Here is a 19,913-nt window from a genome sequence, read left to right as displayed (position 1 = left end):
ACCGTTAAAGCCAAAAACGACACCGTTTCTTTTTGAATCGGTCGGTTTTCAGTTTGATATAACCGACTAATTTTCAACCGATTCAGTAATTTTTTAACAAATTTTAATTTTGACGGTTTTATATACTTAAATAGACCGTTATATTACTGGTTTACAGTTGGATCGATTTGACTAACTAATTTAGTCCGATTTTCAGAACCAAAAGTAAAAGTATTACTATTTCAACAATCATTTGGTCCAGTAACATTTGTAAGTTTTATTGCGTGTTATGATAAGCATGTATTCCTTCGATGATATTAGAGCCCAGGGTCTCTATTATATTGTTTTGATTTTATTATCAAATTAATTTTTTCATGTATTTCTTTCTTAGTTACTAGACATAAATTTTCCAATATTCGTTGGTCAAAAGTGAATGATCATTTTTTAGTTTTGTCCAAATTTACTACATTTAACTTATGATACATGCCATATATTTTGGTGTCCTCTCTTAAAGAATTGTTACAATTGGTACAGTGCCAACAAAACAATAATGCACGAAATTGTTTTGTGCTTATGAAATTAAAGGCCAACAAAATTTTCCCTTTTAATTTAGTAGTTTAAATTATGACTCGATATTAACCACTTACAATGTTCCCTGGTGATTGTTGCACTACAATTATTTATTTCCTCTAACACCATTCATAAATTCTTAAATTCAATTATGAAAATGTGTCCGATTAAAATGTGGCATATGCTTATGATGATATGCTAGACATGCTTATTCTTTTTCTAACGATTAATTTCGACAAAATGGGAAAAAAATAATGAGTATCTAAGTTGAGTGTATAAATTATCTTGATAATATTTTTTTATGTCTATGGATAGATCATCGATATTCAAGTGTTATCAGTTGAAATTTAAGTATTTAACTAATTTTATTGAGAGGGAGAGAGAGGGAGAGAAAGGGAGAAGAGAGATATTGACTTGAATGATAGATCACAATAAAGATTACCAATATATACTCAGCCCCTTTCTTGTGATAAAAGTCAGAGACTATATAACTAACTCCTTGCTCTAGAGGTTTTAGTGAGGCCTTTACTGACTTTGTTTTGCCATTAAAGCTTTAATTTTAACGGGGATAAATTATTATTTTTATGTACGAATATTTATAATGCTGACAAATTTATCTTGACAAAACTATTAAAATCTTAAAAAATTATTAAAAATTTTTAAATTATCTTTTATCCTAACCTAACTCCAACTCTAATAATCTTATTCTGCCACCATCATGGTTACCACCACCTCACCTTAACCACTTGAAATTGAAACCACTAATTGGTGGGAGGAAGAAGTAACAACGATAAGAATCGGTGCACCCAACGCTTTCTCTACCCACTCCTTTTCTTTCCTTAGGGTCTAATGAGAATTCGGGTTGGGTATAATTCTAATGAAACAAAATGAATGACGGGATCAATATTGTTCTATGCAAACAAATAATTAATCATTTAATAATTTTTTCTCTCAAACTGTACGAGTACGAGGACCAATGACGAGGGCTCATTCCTCTTTCGTATTTCAATTTCAGGTTCATGATAGTGTATTTTATATGGATTTATTCATAGAAAAGTAAGGAACACTCACTAGTCACAAAGTCATCAGTTGATTGTTTTAAAAGTTGGCAACTACTCAAATGAAAATGGCAAAAACATCTTTTTATAAAGATGCTTTATGAAAAGTGTGATTTATTTATTTAGCCACACTTTAAATAAAAATAACACTTTTATAAATATTAAAATATAACCATTTAATCTATCATCCAAAGGTCAAAAGAGAATATTTTCACATAAAAATAATTATAAAGTCTCATTATAGTATTTACCTTACAAGTTTATTCCATATAAAATTGGTGATAGTGACACCAGTGAAAAGGGGTGGGGTGGTGAATTGAGAGTAGAATAATATTAGAATTGGAGTTAGATTAGATTAGATTATATTAGAGAATAATTTAAAAACTTTTAACAATTTTTTAGAATTTAGATAATTTTATTAAAAGAAATTTATTTTTTATAAATATAAAATTAATTTTTTTTTTTTTTTGGATAAATTTGTCATTGAACATATTTGGCTTAGTTACTCCACTTTTTGCTTTATTACTCATGAAGTGAGCATTTTAGATAAGTTGAAGCTGAGGTGTGGGTAAAATTAGCGAAAATGGTTAGGTATATGGAGGAGGTTAAGTTTCTAATACAGGTTAAGACAATGGTCTAGGTTATTGTGAGAGACTCAGGTAGTGGTGTGTAATGGGGATAGGGATTGTGTTTGGGTTATGGACTAGGAATAACTAGAATGGGATTGTGTGAATGTGTGATGGTGTTGCTTGCAACTATCGAGACAAAGTCAAAAATTGGATCTTTGAAGGAAAATTTGTTTTTTTTTGTTTTTTAAATACCACATTTCTTGATATGAGTGTGTCGCAGAGAAATCAAACGGTATTTTTTTTCTTTTGGATTATTTATTGTGAGAAGGATATAGATACCACACAGAAATATATGAAAAAAAAGAGTACTTAATAAGTCTTGATTTTAATCGTCATAAATTGTCTTGATATATATTTTTTTGAAAATATTTGGTAACCAAAGAAAATCAGTCAAAAACAGTCATAACTTGTCTTATTTATCATTTATTAATTGTTGCGAAAATTAATTAATGCTAAATAAGACAAATTCTGGCTGTTTTTTTTGTCTACCTAACATTACCCATACCCTTTATCTTCTTCGAAAATCAGTACTTTTATAACTTCTCCTAACACTTATATTCTAAATTTCAACGTATTTTTTTTCGCATTCTTTATTATTTGAACTTTTTTAATCATATTGAATCACAATCAATCTAAAATTTAAATCTTCTAAATTTTTCAATTCATCCTTCTTCACTTTAAATTATTGATCTAATAAAAATTTATTATATGTCATAAAATTAAACCATATATTCTAAAAAAATTTTGCTAATAAGTAATAAGTAGGTACATATAATGAATAATTAAGAGAGAGAGGAGTTTAAATAAGAATAGGGGTGTTGATAAACCACTATTTCATGGTTTATTCTGTGCTCAATTGAGTGGTTTTTATCAACTCTTTACCCACTTATCACTACTAGAAAACTAGTTATTACAGACGGATATTTCCGACGGATTTTATCCCACGGAAATACAGACAGAATTTCAGAGGGATTTTTTTGTCGAAAAATAAAAAAAATGGATTAGCATAAATTACAGACGGAAAATAGAATCCGTCAGTAATTCTATCGGTAAAATTAATTTTTTTTGTGGAAAATAGTTACAGACGAAAAATCCGTCTGTAATTAAATAAACAAAACACTGCATTTTATTAACTTATTACAGACAGAAAATCCGTCTATAATTTAAAATTTTCCATCGGAAAATTTTAATTTAGACCTAATTTCATCCCTACCCTATCGACGTCCTTTCACATACACAAAATCACAATCAAACGAGTTGCTCCTCTCTCCTTCATCGAGCTTCTCCGTCGCAGGAGCTTCTTCTCCTTTCCTCACTCACAGCGCCACCGCCGCCACCCTAACCACCGCAGCTACCTTCTCCTTCTTCTCCTCTCTTTTAAACACTGAACCAGTAGCACATAGCCCCTGTCTCTCTCGTTCTTTCTCATTCGCAGAACAAATCAAGCTCAAGCTCCTGTTCTCTTCGTCTCAGGTGAGCTCCAGCACGCCGGCGCCACCTGTAGCAGCGTCTGTTCCCACCACCGCCGTGCCTCTCTCTCCTTTTATTTCCACTCCGTTCTGGCTCGCATATCTTTTCAGCGCCGCAGCCATCATCTCCTCCAGTCAATGCTTCTAGGTTTTGGTTTTAAAATTCTTTTAATTTCTGTTAAGTTCAATTAATTTTGTTTAGTTAATTTGATTTTAGTAATTAGTTTAGTTAGATTTGTTTTCTGATTAGTGGATTTTTAGGTTTTGATTAGATTAGGTTTAGTTAGATTTGTTTCTTTTCTGATTTTAGTAATTAGTTTGATTTAAAATTTGTTGTTGAAACTTTTTTCCTCATGGTTTTTCAATTTTTGGTGTTGTGGCGTAGATAGAAAGAAAGCAAAAAGGAAAAGATATTGAAGGTGAAGGTGTATGCGGACCGCATGTCCCAACCATCTCGTGCCGTTCTTATCTTCTGCAAGTAATTCAATTCAACGTTGTATTTCTTTGCTGGAATTTGAATTCTGCTACTCCTACTGCTAATGCTTAATTTCTCAATAGAGTTAATGGAATAGAATTCGACGAGATTAGAGTTGAAATCTCCAAAAGACAGCAGTTATCTCCCGAATTTGCAGGTAATCGTTACAATTACTATGCTTCCGAAGACACTTATCTACCTCTTTAATTAAACCTCCATAATCCGTCTCTATCAGCTATCAACCCTTTCAAGAAACTCCCTGCTATTGTTGATGGAAGGTTCAAGCTATTCGAGAGGTACTTCCTTCTTATTTCAATTTCATTTTGATCAATCATTTCCATGAATTTGAACTTCAATTAGACGTGTTCTTTTCTTCTTGGCAGTTACATTATCTAACTCTGACTTTCCAACACAGATTTCGTGGATGGAGAAGTTTTTACGGAAGAGAACTGAGATCACTGCGCCTGTTCCAATGACACCAGAAGGTATTGCCTATAATTATAGCCTTTGTTTTCCCCTTCTATCTTTTGCTATGTGGTTCTTATTTGATGAATTTTTAAGTGTTTGCTTCTTCAATGGCATATTTAGAACCACATTTTAATCCTAATAAGATGAAACATGGTGCTCCGGGAGATCAAATTTGCCATGCGGGTGACCTGGAAAACATAGTTGCTAATGCAGATGGTAATCCATCTTTCTCTTATCTTTCGTCTTTGGTTGCTTTGGACTGCTTTTTGAACCAATCTGTACATCATGTTTGAAATGCAGGAGTTGCAGAAGCAACAATTGTCGACAATCAGGTGCCTTCTTTCGTTCAGTTTCATTTCCGTGTGTTAATTTGAATTCCCAATAATTTTTGTGTTTCTTTTCTCTTTGTAGATACCACTGATTGGCCCCAATCCAGTAGTTGGAAGAGCCTTGGTGGTTCATGAGCTTGAGGATGACCTTGGAAAAGGTTAGCATTTCCTTGTTATACATTTTTATATACGTCTCTGCCTTACAACTCTTGCTGCTGCACAAGAAATTTCTTAAAAGCTTCTTCACTGTTGTCTGATCCAAGTAAACAGTAGATGAATGTTCAGAGGAGGAAAATCATGAAAATGGAATTGGCTTATTCTCTTCATGCTAATGTTTTTTATGTTGCCATGTAACTGTGGACTTACATCATGAGTTCCTTGCTTACTCATAACTAGAGCATTATTTACTTTAGTCTAATTTGCATTTTACTTTACTTATGCTTTTGCAGGTGGGAAGGAACTCAGCTTGAGCACTGGAAATGCTGGTGGAAGATTGGCATGTGGTATGAAGAATTTTATGAACAATAGTAGTTCTATCCTTTTCAAATACATCAATCAATCCATTCCATCTGATTATATATTGTTTGATGCACTTTGAGCTTTGTTGTTGAAAGATGAAGGATTCTCAATATCTGTGATTAATTGCATTTCTTTGATAAAATCCCCATTGGTCCATATACATAATCAACTAAGAAGAGAAAAGATGAAAGGAAATTTAAAACATAACTCACAATAAAAAGGTTTGGGTATATTGTGTTGTCCATCTTGGTTGAAGTAAATTTTCAAAACAAATTGTGTGAAACTTCTTTCATGGCAGTATATGCTTGTAACTTCTCGATTAAAATATGATAGGTTGTAGCAAGTGAAGGTGTAACACCCTAATATTCAAAACCTTATGCTCGAGTCATAAGTCAATGATATTACGGTGGTACGACTCTCAGGTGGATTTTTAATATATAAATATAGGTAATTTCGAAAAGAGTATTAATCGAGAAGCCTGAAAAGAGTAGAAATAAAATCGCGAAGACGTATCACTCACGTTTCGACAACAAAAGATAAACCGTGAAGCCGAAAACGATATACGGACAAGGCGCACCCCCCCGCACGCGTGGATGGCCAAAAACTCATCGACGGGCAAGCGTCATACGCGCGAACGCGCGGGTTAAAAAATATCCAAATGGCGCGCAAGCGTCAGCCACGCGTACGCGTGGGTGCTCTTGCGCCCAGGCACAAAACTGGCACGACCCTGGCACAACTCTCTGGAAAATAGCTGGGCATTTGGTACAGCGCATCGACGCGCCCGCGCACACCACGCGCACGCGTGGATGGTGCTTTTTGGAAGAACGGCGCGCACGCGCCAGGTGCGCCTACGCGCGTAGGGTCGTTCTGCTAAAAATTTTCTAAGTTAAAAGCTGCAGAATTTACAGATTCAACCCGCAATCTTCCGACGGACATAACTCTCTCGTTTTAAATCGTTTTTCACCCGTCCTTCGAACGGCATGGACATCCCGGATCCAATTTCATTTCTAAACAGATTTGGCAGAAAACAGAGATCCGTAGTCCAGGTTATGTCCCGTCAAAGTATGCCCCAAAACCATGTTTCCATACAAAACCACAAAGTGCCATTTTAAAAACAAGCCATTTTCAACTCTTTTCAAAATTCGAAGGGTCAACAGAATCTCGGATCTCAACAAGGAACAAGTGGAGCCGACCCACTGCATCTACCCAAAGAAATCTGAAACGTAGATAATTTCTCAAATCTCAAATCATTCTCTACCAGGAGCAAGTGAGGGCGAATCTCTGCATCTATCCCAAGAGATTCAAACCAAGTCCGGAGCAAGTGGATCAATGCCTCTGCATCTACCCAGGCCAGTATATCACAATCAGAATCATGTTCAATATCAATCTCACAATCATTATCATTCTTTTTATCAATCTCATCTCAAATCATATTCAATCTTAATTAAACTCATCCATCATCATCCATTCATCTTCACAATCAATCATCGCATTCATTCTCATCATACATCATCTCATAATTTGTTCCTCTCATTCAATTCACTAACTCATCTCATTAATTCTCAATTCTAACTCCTCTATCCTTAATTACATCGGCTCTATACTCTTATCGAGGTTTATAAAGGGTTAGAAGGCTAAAAGAATGGTTAAAAACTAAAAAATTCACTTTTCAGAAAAATTGACAAAGTCGCGTACACATGCACATGCTTGCGTTCGCATGAGTGTAAATTTGACAAAGTCGCGTATGCATGTACATGTTCGCATACGCGGATGGTTTGGGCAATGGGATTCGCTCACGTAGCGTACGACGTCCGTGTACGCAAGTTTGCAATTTTGGCACTTCTGCATACGCATTGCCTCCCTCTGCGTATGTGGGAATCTGGTCAGTGCGCAACTTCCACATCGCGTGGCACATCTGCGTACGCATAATGTTGCATAATTTCAAAATGCTGATAAGTGAAATTTTCAATTTTTGAACCCAATTTTTAAACCTTCATATCTTTTTGTACAAAATTCATTTTTCATCCATTCTTGAACCGTTGGAAAGATCGATAAATAAATTTTCATAAAAATCTAGTTTTGTAAAATTTTCAATATCGAGGACTGAGTTATGGCCCGCCGAAGTTTATGAATAATCTGTTTTTACTAAAAAGTCGAATTTACCAATTTTCCAAAAATTCACAAGCCTCAGCCATTTTCAATCAACAAAATGAACCCAAACCAACTCAATTCACATATTCACACTCAACCAAATTCAAAACCTACATCATTTATTTATTTCAACTCAAATTCTATCCACTTGGCATCTCAATCCTCAATTCCCAATATCCTATCAATAATTCCAACTTTTCATACATTCATGATCAAATTCCATTTAATTTCAAACATCATTCACACAATACATTCAGCAACTTACCATGGCCTCCGGCCAAAAATTCACAACATCTGGTCGAATATTCATCAATTCAACATATATATAACTCATAATTGCATAATTCACTACCCAACACCAATTCCAACAACACATCAACTATGCATCATCACACTATTCTCATCTAAATCATTAATTATCACAACATATTATCCACACATATTAAATCCATAAAAAAACACAATTCAAACGTAATCCTAGGGGCATCTAGCCTAGGAATTCTCATCACAACACACGGTACTTAAATGAAACTTAAACCGTACCTCTTGTAGCACCAAACCTTCTATTAAGATAACTTAGGGTTATCTAGAACAGATCATAATTTTTCATTCGACCATGTATTATGAGTGAATACCAGCCTTCAGCATTATCTAAAGTGGTAAAGAATTAAGTTATCAGTTTTCTTATTACCTCAGGTACGAAAATCAGACATGGCAGTCTCCCGGTCCTTCCGATGTGGGCAATCTCTGACCAAATGTCCTAGCTTTCCGCAATTATAACACAAACCCGAACCATAACGACACGGTCTATTTGGGTGATGACCTCCACATCTCTGACAGCTCAAAACATCTGAAACAACCACTATTTGCTTTTCCCTACCTTTTCCTTGGGAATTCTTATTTGTCGCAAGGTCATTTCGCCTTTGGGGAAGACGTTGTGGGTATCCTCTTCTTTTAAACTCTTGACCCCTTGTTAGGTATTCCTGATTGTGCTCTCTGCGGTGGGACTCCTGACGTTCATTCTTCGTCTCAACAGCCTTCCTCACACATTCTTCAGCAATATGGCTCTTGTTCACAAGTTCTGAGAAGACCCTAATCTCCATCGGTCCAACGGAGCTCAGGATTTCACTTCGAAGTCCTCCCTCATACTTAATACACTTCCATTCCTCGAAGTCTCCTGGGGTTCCTTGACACATACGAGAAAACCTGAATAACTCCTCAAATTTATCCGTATACTCAGATACGGACATTGTACCCTGCTTCAGCTGCAGTAATTCAAGTTCCTTGACCGTTCTAGCAGAATTCGGGAAGTACTTCTTATAAAATTCCACTTGGAAGGTACCCCAGGTGATAGGATCATTCCCCTGCTGCAGGAGACGTCGGGCTCCTTGCCACCAATGCGATGCTTCCCCCGTGAGCAGATAGGTAGCAAATTCAACACACTGTTCTTCAGGCACCAACTGCGCTTGCAGTGTTCGCTCCATGGCCTGAAACCAGGTGTCAGCTTCAGTCGGATTAGTGGTTCCCTTGAACTTAGGTGGGTTAACCTTTAAGAAAGTTGCCAGTGTCATCGGGCCCTGAGCTCCACTTCCGCCATTGCCATTATTGTTTATCTGTTGCCCAAGAGCCTCCGCAGTGGCCTGCATAGAAGCAGCCATATTCTCCAACACCGCCATAAAGTTTACCGGGTTATTTGGGTTGATTTCCGGTTCCTGAGTACTAGTACGATCTCTCTTACGTCCCCGACCAGGTCCACGAGGCGCCATCTGGTTCCTATACACACCAAACAATCGATATCAAGTTGATCAGTCTCAATATCGGAAGTATAGTGCTTCAAAGTACCAAAAGTACACTCATGGACTTCATGCTAGATGTATCGGTTAGATACCCTAACTAGCACAGGCACAGACTCAGAGTATGCATTGAAGCATAAGCAGTTCCATCCCTCAGGCTCACGAGGACGAACTGCTCTGATACCATAATGTAACACCCTAATATTCAAATCCTTATGCTCGAGTCATAATTGCTTCACTCGCAAGTTATCATATCCCCTAGCTCTTTCCTCATTGCTAGGCATACCATAATGATTTGATACATAAGGGGTGAGATCGGAGGCTTAAAAGAATGAGGTTTGGCTTTAAAAACTCAAAAATAAACTTTGGCATGAAAACAGGGCCACGCGTACGCGCACTCCACGTGGCCAAAAACTCATCGAGCGCAAGCGTCATACGCGCGAACGCGCGGGTTGAAAAATATCCAAACGCCGCGCAAGCGTCAGCCACGCATACGCGTGGGTGCTCTTGCGCCCAGGCACAAAACTGGCACGACCCTGGCACAACTCTCTGGAAAATAGCTGGGCATTTGGTACAGCGCATCGACGCGCCCGCGCACACCACGCGCACGCGTGGATGGTGCTTTCTAGAAGAACGGCGCGCACGCGCCAGGTGCGCCTACGCGCGTAGGGTCGTTCTGCTAAAAATTTTCTAAGTTAAAAGCTGCAGAATTTACAGATTCAACCCCCAATCTTGAAGACTCACCACAAAACTTAGATAGAATTGTAGAGGATGAGAAGAGCGATGCGTGGCCATAAACGGCTCGTCAATCGGAGCTCCGTAGCTCAAGTTATGGTGGTTTGAAGATCAAAGAGAGTTAGGTTTTCTCTCTTCTCTTCTCTCTTCCCAATTTCAGCGCCCAACACCCCTTCTTTAGGGCAAAATAAGCTGAAATGCTCATAACTAATGTTTATATATGTTGGGCCTTGGGCTCACTTAGGCCCGGTTCACTTATTTTTGCCCATTGGCCCAATTTTGGGCCAAAACCTTTAAGATTAGCGCTCTAAATTGCACTTTAAATATTTCTACCTTCCCTAATTATAGTTCCTCATTTATTAATATTATTTACCCATAATCAATTTCCTCAGCTGTAGTACCAGACAGATCTCAGCCGGTACTGCCGGTCAAAATTTCACTGCGCGCTTTTACGCAGAAAACTATGTTTTCCGACTCGGAAAAATTCACTGAATCCAAATATCATATTTGAATTATCAAATTCCAATTGCCAAATCTTCCAACCATATTCGATCTTATTTAACTTATTATTTAATTAATTTCGGTTAGACCGGGTATTACAGAAGGCAGAACAGATGATGCCAAATGAAGGGGTGATGCATTTGCTCGAGCATTTTCTGCTCACTTGGCATGGTAATACTGACATTCCTATTCTGTTTTGATGGTTTGGTACCATTATTGAAAATTTGGCATCTATTTGCTTATTCTGTACTTGGCTTTTGTTTTCTTCTCTTCAATAAACTAACACACCAATTCAATAGGTTGATGGAGGAGCCTGCTGCATATGGGAAATTAGGCCGAGCCAATTTATTGGAAATGAGGGAAGAGTGCTTGAGAGAGTTCCAGTTTGTTGATGCCTATAGAAGTATAAAATAGAGGTAACTATGCTTTCTTTCTTCATATAGCCGTAAAACTAAGGTTTTCCTGTCTTGTTTTCTTGTCAACAAACTTAGACTACCTTATACACAGTGGTCAGAGAAGTTGTTGCCATGGCCAAAACCCATGACAATGTATTGTTATTTTGTTTTAATCTATGAACTTTCTTTTTGAAAACAGAGATTCCTTCTTGCAATGTAAACATAAATTTGTGTTATATTCCTCTAACATTATTTTTCTCTGTATTTACAACAGGGAAAACGAGGCATCACTTGCTGTTTTACTTGACTTGTTGATGGAGATTGATAGTATGGAACTATGGATGAGGTATGCTAAACTAAAATGTTTTCTTGCCATGTCCCGCAACTACTCATTCATCACGGAGCACACCTGATATATTCATCTAACTAACTCTCTCAGATTTTTTAGCACTACGACACTACTATACCCTTTTTTTAGCATCTATCACATTTTAGTTTTTATTTTTTAACAAAAATATCACGGGCTTGTGTGATCTCGTAACTTACCCTAAACCCAAATGTCAACATTTAACAACATGTTCCTCCTTTACCCTTTTTTAAGAAGCTCATGGTTCTTGCTTTCTAAGAAGAGATGTGATTCTCTATTTACTGATTCTTTTATAGAAAATTGTTCATGCAAAAAGAGACTACTTATGGAGTGTAAAATGCTTTAAATAATATGCTTTATTTTTATTCAAGCATTCCAATTCACTCCAATTCCAATTCGGCTTTTGATTCTATTTCAGTCAGGAGATATCAAGATTAACTTTCAATGTGAAGCTTGATGCTGCCGATGCAATTTAGTTATCTATTAATATTTTAGATTATTCTATCTTTAAGTGCTAAGTGTAATTTGTGACATTCATGTAACATTAGGATGATCATCTTATTTTTTCTGGGTATCTTTTTATTAAGACAGTGAGATAGTGGCCAATGATGTTGAAAAATAACATCCAATTTTATAGGTATCATGTAATGAATATTATGTTTATTTATGTGATTTTTGGCCTTCTTTTTTCGATTTACGGTGTTTGATGGAGTAAATTATAAAACAAACCTAAAGTATTCATTTTGCAATGGAAAAATTAAAAAAATTCTATTTTACCTTACTGACGAATTTACAGACGGATTTTCTGTCTGTAATCAGAGTGAGATGATTTTCCAAAGTTCAAATTACAGACGGAAAATTTGTCGGAAAATTCATCTGTAATTACAGACAGAAAATCTGTCGGAAAATCCGTCTGTAATTAGAGACGAAAAATCTGTCGGAAAGTTCGTCGCTTGCGGGAAATGGATGGAGAATTTACAGAGGGAAAATTCGTCGGTAACTGGTAAAAATCCGTCGGTAATTTTTCGACGGAAAAAAATCCGTCGGTAAATAATTTCCGACGGGGCTTTTACAGAGGGACAAAATCCGTCGGTAACCAAAAATCCGTCTGTAATAAAGACTAAATCTGTCTGTAAATCTGTCTGTATTAATCAATTTTCTAGTTGTGTATTCATACTATTTGCATGGTTTTACATTTGCCTTCCTAATTATGTGCTTTGATTAAAAACATGCTTCTTTGGTCTTAAGTTCCCTATGTTTAATCCTCTCTTATTACCATTAGATGTCTTGATATGTGTTTTAAGTGATTTCAGGGATTACAGGGCAGGAATGGCTTAGAGGATGGAAAGGAAGCATGCAAAAGTGGAAGGAATACAAGAAGTTGAAGGAACTACAAAGCTGTCAGCCTGACCCTCTTGCACTAAAACGATCATAACTTGAGCTACAGAGGTCCAACCGATGCGGTTCTAGTTGCGTTGGAAAGCTAACGTCCGGGGCTTTGATTTGATATATAATATGTCATAGTTGCTCTGATGCTAGGCGATGCGAACGCGTGCTCCACGCGGACGTGTCGCAGTGGCGAAAATCAGCGTGGCAGATTTCTTCTCCAGCGATTTCTGGGCTGTTTTCGACCCAGTTTGCGGCTCAGAAAACACAGATTAAAGGCTATAAAGTGGGAGAATCCATTCATTCATGATCATACTTTCATTATTCACAATTTTAGGTTTTTAGATGTAGTTTTTAGAGAGAGAGGTTCTCTCCTCTCTCTTAGGTTTTAGGATTAGGATTCCTCCTAAAGGAATTAGGATTTCTTATTATATCAACTTACAATTTCTTCTGAGTCTCAGGTTCAATGTTCCTTTTATTTATTTTTTCAATTTAATTTATGAATTTTTCCATGTTAGATTTGAATATTCTATTTAATATAATTTGAGGTATTTCAGTTTATGATTCTTATTTAGTTTTTTATATTCTTGGCTTTAATTGATTAACTGGAAGCTCTTGAGTTATTAAACTTATCGTGATTGGTGATTAATTCCTCTAATTGACTGGTATTCCACTAACTCTAGTCTTTCCTCAGGAGTTGGCTAGGACTTGGGAATCTAACTAATTAGTCCACTTGACTTTCCTTTGCTTTAGGTTAACTAAGTGGGGTTAAACTCAATTCTCATAAGAATAACTAGGATAGGACTTCCGAATTTTTATACCTTGCCAAGAGTTTATTCTATAGTTATTTATTTATTTTACTTGTCATTTAAATTACTTGTTCCTTACTTTCAAAACCTCCAATTTACAAAACTCATAACCAATAATAAGAACATACCTCCCTGCAGTTCCTTGAGAAGACGACCCGAGGTTTGAATACTTCGGTTATCAATTTTTAAAGGGTTTGTTACTTGTGACAACAAAAACTTTTGTAAGAAAGGTTGATTGCTTGGTTTAGAAACTATACTTGCAACGAGAATTTATTCTGAATTCTAAATCGTCAAGCATCCGTTCTTCAAAATGGCGCCGTTGCCGGGGAATTGCAAATGTGTGCCTTATTATTGGTTATTGTAAATATTTGCCTTTAAATTGATTTTTTTCGAAAAAAAAATTCAGATTTTTATTTTAAAATTTTTATCTTATCTTATCTTAGTTTTAAATTTCAAAATTCAAAATTCAAAATTTAAAATTTAAATTTAAAATTTTAAAAATCAATCCTTTTCAAAATTTAAATATTTTTCAAATCTCTATCTTATATTGTTGATTTTTTCAAAATTCAAATTTCAAAATTTCAAATTTCAAAATTTTAAAAATTCAAAATTTCAAATTCAAATTTCAAATTTCAAATTTCAAATCTCAAAATTTAATTTTGAAAATTTAATTTTCAATTTCAAAATTTAAATTTCAAAAACCTTTTATTTACTTTATTTTATTTTATTTTATTTTGCTTGTTTATTTGTTTTTATTTTTGTTTTTAATTTTTATTAGATATTATGAGTTCTCACCCCCATCGCTTTGAGTTTGGTCCCAATGCTGTTGCAAGGAATGGAAATTATTACAGGAACATGCATCAAGGTCAAAACAATCAGAGATGGAAGGAGCCACGAGGATCTGATCAACCCTTTCGGCAACATCACCTTCCAAGATACCATGTACAATGACCATCTTACAATGCATGCCAAGACAATAGATATGGTGGATCCCCTTGTAGTTACCAGCAAGCTCCATCATATGCCAATGAACCACCTCCTCAAAATAGCTTTGGACCACCATACTCACAAGCCCCTTTCCACCATTCACCTCCATATGACCCTAACCCGTATCCACCACACCAACCACCATATAAACCACACCCAGAACCACTACCTCAATATTCACCATCTCCATATCCTTATCAAGAAGAACCACCTTCCTATTATAAACCCTTTCTCCAAAATAATGAACCCTCATATCTACCCCAACCTCCAATGGATGACAAACTTCGTGGTCTTCTTCAAGGGCAAGCGAAGATGCAAAGGGCCGTACTGGAACTCACTACAGCCTTAACTGAGGTAGTAAATATAGTAGCTTCCCGACATCTGAGCACTCAAAGTACTCCCATGGCTGCATGTGGAGAATCAAAAGAAGAGCGTAGCATGAAGGAGACACTAGAAACTTCGGTGGATAATGAGGAACATGGCTTTGTATTAGAACAAGTGGAGGAAGCCATAATAGTTGCAGAGGAAGAAATGGTTGAAGACTTGGGAGATGCTGAACCTCCATGGGAAAGTCAAGACATAGAGCCTCCTTCCAAGACGGTTGTATTTGATATTGAGGAGGGTGTACAACCTCCAAGGCATGTCATGGTTAAGGACTTGGAAGAGGTCGATCAAGAGATGGAGATTAAAGAAGAAGAAGCACAACCTCCCATGCCCTTGGAAAGAAGTGAAGAGGAGATTAAATTGGAAGAAAGCTACCAAGAGGAAGAGGTTGATATTGAAGAAGCTTGCAAGGAGGTGGAAGTTGTCAAGAAAGAACATAAGGGAGAGGAGCTTGATATCACTTTGCCAAAGCTGCTGGAGACCTCTCCACCTAAGTCACCATCATCCTTCACAACATTCAAGTGGGTAAAATTCATATCTCTGAGCTTTCTCATTCCACTTGAATATGGTTTACTTGAGACAGATGGTCAACTTAGAGCTCTTTGTGGCTTTAAGAGTAAGAGGGAGATGGTTAGTGGCTGGCAACACAATCCTAGGTTCATTATGGTCGGTAGCTCATGACTGAATTATCATGGTTGGAAGAATACTAAATTGAATGGGTCTAGGAAGTTGTTTGGCCGCTTTAGTGAGAATTCAGATTGCTTGCCACCCGGATGGAATCATAATGATCAACAAGAAGACGGGTGTAAAAGCAAAGTTTGGGACCCCGGAATTCAGTCTAGAAATCAACACTCTTGGGGCCTTGTAACTTGCTTTAATCTGCTTGAAGGCTTTCTGCGCCTAGTTTGGGATCTCGGAGGCCATTAAAATTACAAACATTGGTGGAGATTCCTGGATGAGTTCAAGCATAAGCCACCATGACAGGGAGCCCTTCAAATGTCCAACTTAAGGACAACAACTAAAAGTGCTAGTGGGAGACAACCCACCATGGTATGATCGTTCCTTTTTCAATTATAATTTTATTTAGTTTTGTTTGTTTTTTAATTTTATTTTATTTCATTGAACCTGAAATTATTCATAACATCTGCATACTGCATTCTGCATTTTGCATAAAAAAAAAGAGAAGCACGCACGATTGGGAAGAAAAGAAAATTGAACAGAAAGTCACGCGAGAGCGTGGCTGGAGGCGTGCCTTTGGCACAAATTGATCCACGTGACCGCGTCGCTGACGCGCCCGTGTCATGTGGAAAAAATGCCTCCCACGCGTCCGCGTCACCCATGCGAACGCATGGCTCTGTGAAATCGATGTAGAAGGGTGTAAGGCAGTAAGTTTGGCTGGAATGAGGATGGAACCATGCTAGAAGCACAAGCCCTACCATGCGAACGCGTGCCCCACGCGTCCGCGTCATTTTTAAAGGAAAGGCCATTCACGCGTGCGCATCACCCACGCGCGCGCATCACCCACGCGCACACGTCACCCTGAATTTTGGCAATATGCGTTTGAGACAGAGAGTTGTGCGAACGCGAGGCTGCTCTTGCGCCACTAGCACAAATCAAGTCACGCGTCCGCATCACTTGAAAATATCGCAACTCACGCGATCGCGTGACCCACGCGTCCGCGTCGCATGCGACGCACAGTTTATCCAGATCAGCACCAGAATTCCTATATTTTCTTCTCCAATCCTACTTATCTCACTATTATCATTCTTTCTTCTTTCATTCTATTTTTCCTATTGCATTTGCATATTTTCATTCACTTCATTTTAATTTTATGCATATTTTTATTTTCTTTTCTAAATTCATTATTTTTCCTTTGGTATTGAATTTTCTTATTTCACTATTGCATCTTCTCTTAAATTATTTTAGGTGCTTAGAGACTTGTTTTATTCTGGTTAGGTAATATTATTTAAATCAATGCCAATCTTTTATACCTGTATTAATTTTGCATTGATATGAATTTACATTACCTCTTCTTACCCACACTCTTCCTTATTGTTGCAAAATTTTGCACCACTGGTATGCCATGTGTTTCTATTATTTTCTCACTTGCATGTTGTAGCTACCATGTAATTGAGACCCTCATTATTTGGCATTAACCAACCCATATTTTATTTATTTTTTATCTTTGTTTTGGGTTACTTTTCTTCCCTTTTTCTTTCAGGATGGCCACCAGGAAGAGAACCGGAAGACGTTTACATGGGAGAGACAAACAAGTTCCTACGCACATTCCTTGATGAGAAAAGCGTCAGTTGAAGCAACCCGTCCACTTGCACATCTTAGCATGCACCGAGGACGGTGCAATCTTTAAGTGTGGGGAGGTCGATACCGATCTCCATGGGTTAGTTATTTTCTTCTCAACACCAATATTTTATTTTCTTTGTTAATTACTGCATTTGCATATTTAATTGCATGTTTGTTTGGTTTTATGCATTTAGTTACCACTTGGTTGAAGTAATATTTTCTTTTTCAAGAAATTTTTATAGTATTTCACTAATTTAAATTAAAAACTTTTTCTATTAAAACTTGTTTGAAGTTGTATTTGGAACATAGTTTAAAAAGCTAAGAACACACAACCTATGAGATTTTGAGCTTATTTATATGGTTACATTATTTAACCATAAATTTTTATTCTTGTGTGTTTTCTTCTCTATGATTGCAATCTTTTCTTTGTTCCATTCTATATGTCCAATATTTAGTGTATTTACATGCTTGCGTATGATTGAGGCCATTACTTGTTTAGCTCACTTATCCCAAATAAGCCTACCCTTTAAATCATCCTTGTCAGCCACTTTAAGCCTTGTAAACCCCCATTTATTCTATATTTTACCACCTCACTAGCCTTAAGCAGAAAAATAATTAAATATCCCAATTGAATCTTTAGTTAGCTTAAGATAGGGATTGTGTAACAATTAATTGTGGAAAAATTGTGGGAACATGGGTTAATAAGAGAATGTGTTATGTTTCTACCATGATAAAATAATGGGAATTTGTATACTTACTCATGTGAAACTATAAAAAATTAAAAATCCATGTGCATTAATAAGCTATGTTTATTTTCATGTTAAAAAAAATCCAAAAAAAAAAAATTCAATAAATAAGTAAATAAATAAGGGGACAAAATTACCCCAAATAATTAAAAAATAAATAAATATATATATGATTGGTATTATATTTACTTGTTTGTATGTTTTAGTTAGTAATTATTATTCTTATATTGTATTATTTTATTTTTGTTATTTAGAGAGAGTTTGATTAAAAATATTTTAGGAATAAATAAGTTTAAAAGTATGAAAGAAATATTTTTATCGAATTCTTTTACATAGAAATATGATTAAAAAGAGAAGGTTTAATTATGCAGATATATCCGATATCCGATCCGCAAAGCAGATCGAATCGGATCGGATCCGGCACTAAAAAGTGCGGATATCATATCCGATCCGATTCGATGGAAAGTGTGCGGATTGGATCGAATTTTCGGCCATATCCGATCCGATCCGATCCACGGATAAATAAGGCAAGTTCTAGCTGTTTTTTTTTTGTCTACCTAGCATTACCCATACTTTTTATCTTCTTCGAAAATCAGTACTTTCATAACTTCTCCTAGCACTTATATTCTAAATTTCAACGTATTTTTTTTCGTATTCTTTATTATATGAACTTTTTTTAATCATATTGAATCATAATAAATCTAAAATTTAAATCTTCTAAATTTTTCAATTCATCCTTCTTCACTTTAAATTATTGATCTAATAATATGAGTGTGTCGCAGAGAAATCAAACGGTATTTTTTTTTCTTTTGGATTATTTATTGTGAGAAGGATATAGATACCACACAGAAATATATGAAAAAAAGAATACTAAATAAGTCTTGATTTTAATCGTCATAAATTGTCTTAATATATACTTTTTCGGAAATATTTGGTAACCAAAGAAAATAAGCCAAAAACAGCCATAACTTGCCTTATTTAGCATTCATTAATTGTTGCGATAATTAATTAATGCTAAATAAAGCAAGTTTTGGCTTTTTTTTGTCTACCTAGTATTACCCATACTTTTTATCTTCTTCGAAAATCAGTAATTTCATAACTTCTCCTAGCACTTATATTCTAAATTTCAACGTATTTTTTTTCATATTCTTTATTATTTGAACTCTTTTTAATCATATTGAATCACAATAAATCTAAAATTTAAATCTTCTAAATTTTTCAATTCATCCTTCTTCACTTTAAATTATTGAACTAATAAAAATTTATTATATGTCATAAAATTAAACTATATATTCTAAAAATTTTGCTAATAAGTAATAAGTAGGTACATATGATGAATAATTAAGAGAGAGAGAGAGGAGTTTCAATAAGAATAGGGGTGTCCATGGATCAGATCATATCCGCAGATCCGCCGGTAAATATCCGCATTCGATCCAAAAATTCCGGATACGATCCGATCCGCAAATTGATCGGATCGGATCGCGGATATCTGCTCTACATCTGCGTATCCAATTTGCGGATCCGCAGATTCGCACTATAATAATTAAAAAATAAATAAATATATATATGTTTGGTATTATATTTACTTGTTTGTATGTTTTAGTTAGTAATTATTATTCTTATATTGTATTATTTTATTTTTGTTATTTAGAGAGAGTTTGATTAAAAATATTTTAGGAATAAATAAGTTTAAAAGTACGGAAAGAAATATTTTTATCGAATTCTTTTACATAGAAATATGATTAAAAAGAGAAGGTTTAATTATGTGGATATATCCGATATTTGATCCGTAAATGTTTGTATTTCGGCCATATTCGATCCGATCCGATTCGCGGACACCCCTAAATAAGAAGTAGTTGAGT

The 19,913-nt window shown here is 35.7% G+C and overlaps 1 protein-coding gene and 1 long non-coding RNA gene across 2 annotated transcripts; both read left to right on the top strand.

Annotated features, from left to right (window-relative positions):
• Positions 4,076 to 4,627, top strand: LOC107617051. The gene is made up of 4 exons (XR_001614774.2): positions 4,076 to 4,183; positions 4,264 to 4,337; positions 4,416 to 4,476; positions 4,596 to 4,627. It is a non-coding gene; the product is annotated as an uncharacterized LOC107617051 (long non-coding RNA).
• On the top strand, positions 4,741 to 5,617 carry LOC107615463 (superoxide dismutase [Cu-Zn], chloroplastic-like). The gene is made up of 4 exons (XM_016317521.2): positions 4,741 to 4,864; positions 4,949 to 4,980; positions 5,060 to 5,135; positions 5,427 to 5,617. Exons 1-4 carry the CDS (start codon positions 4,756 to 4,758, stop codon positions 5,573 to 5,575), a joined length of 366 nt encoding a protein of 121 aa, XP_016173007.1. The 5' UTR covers positions 4,741 to 4,755; the 3' UTR covers positions 5,576 to 5,617.

Source organism: Arachis ipaensis, chromosome B09, assembly GCF_000816755.2.
Source record: "Arachis ipaensis cultivar K30076 chromosome B09, Araip1.1, whole genome shotgun sequence".
NCBI lineage: Eukaryota > Viridiplantae > Streptophyta > Magnoliopsida > Fabales > Fabaceae > Arachis > Arachis ipaensis.
Note: the sequence above shows the minus strand (reverse complement) of the source record. Positions and strands in the feature narration are given on the sequence as shown.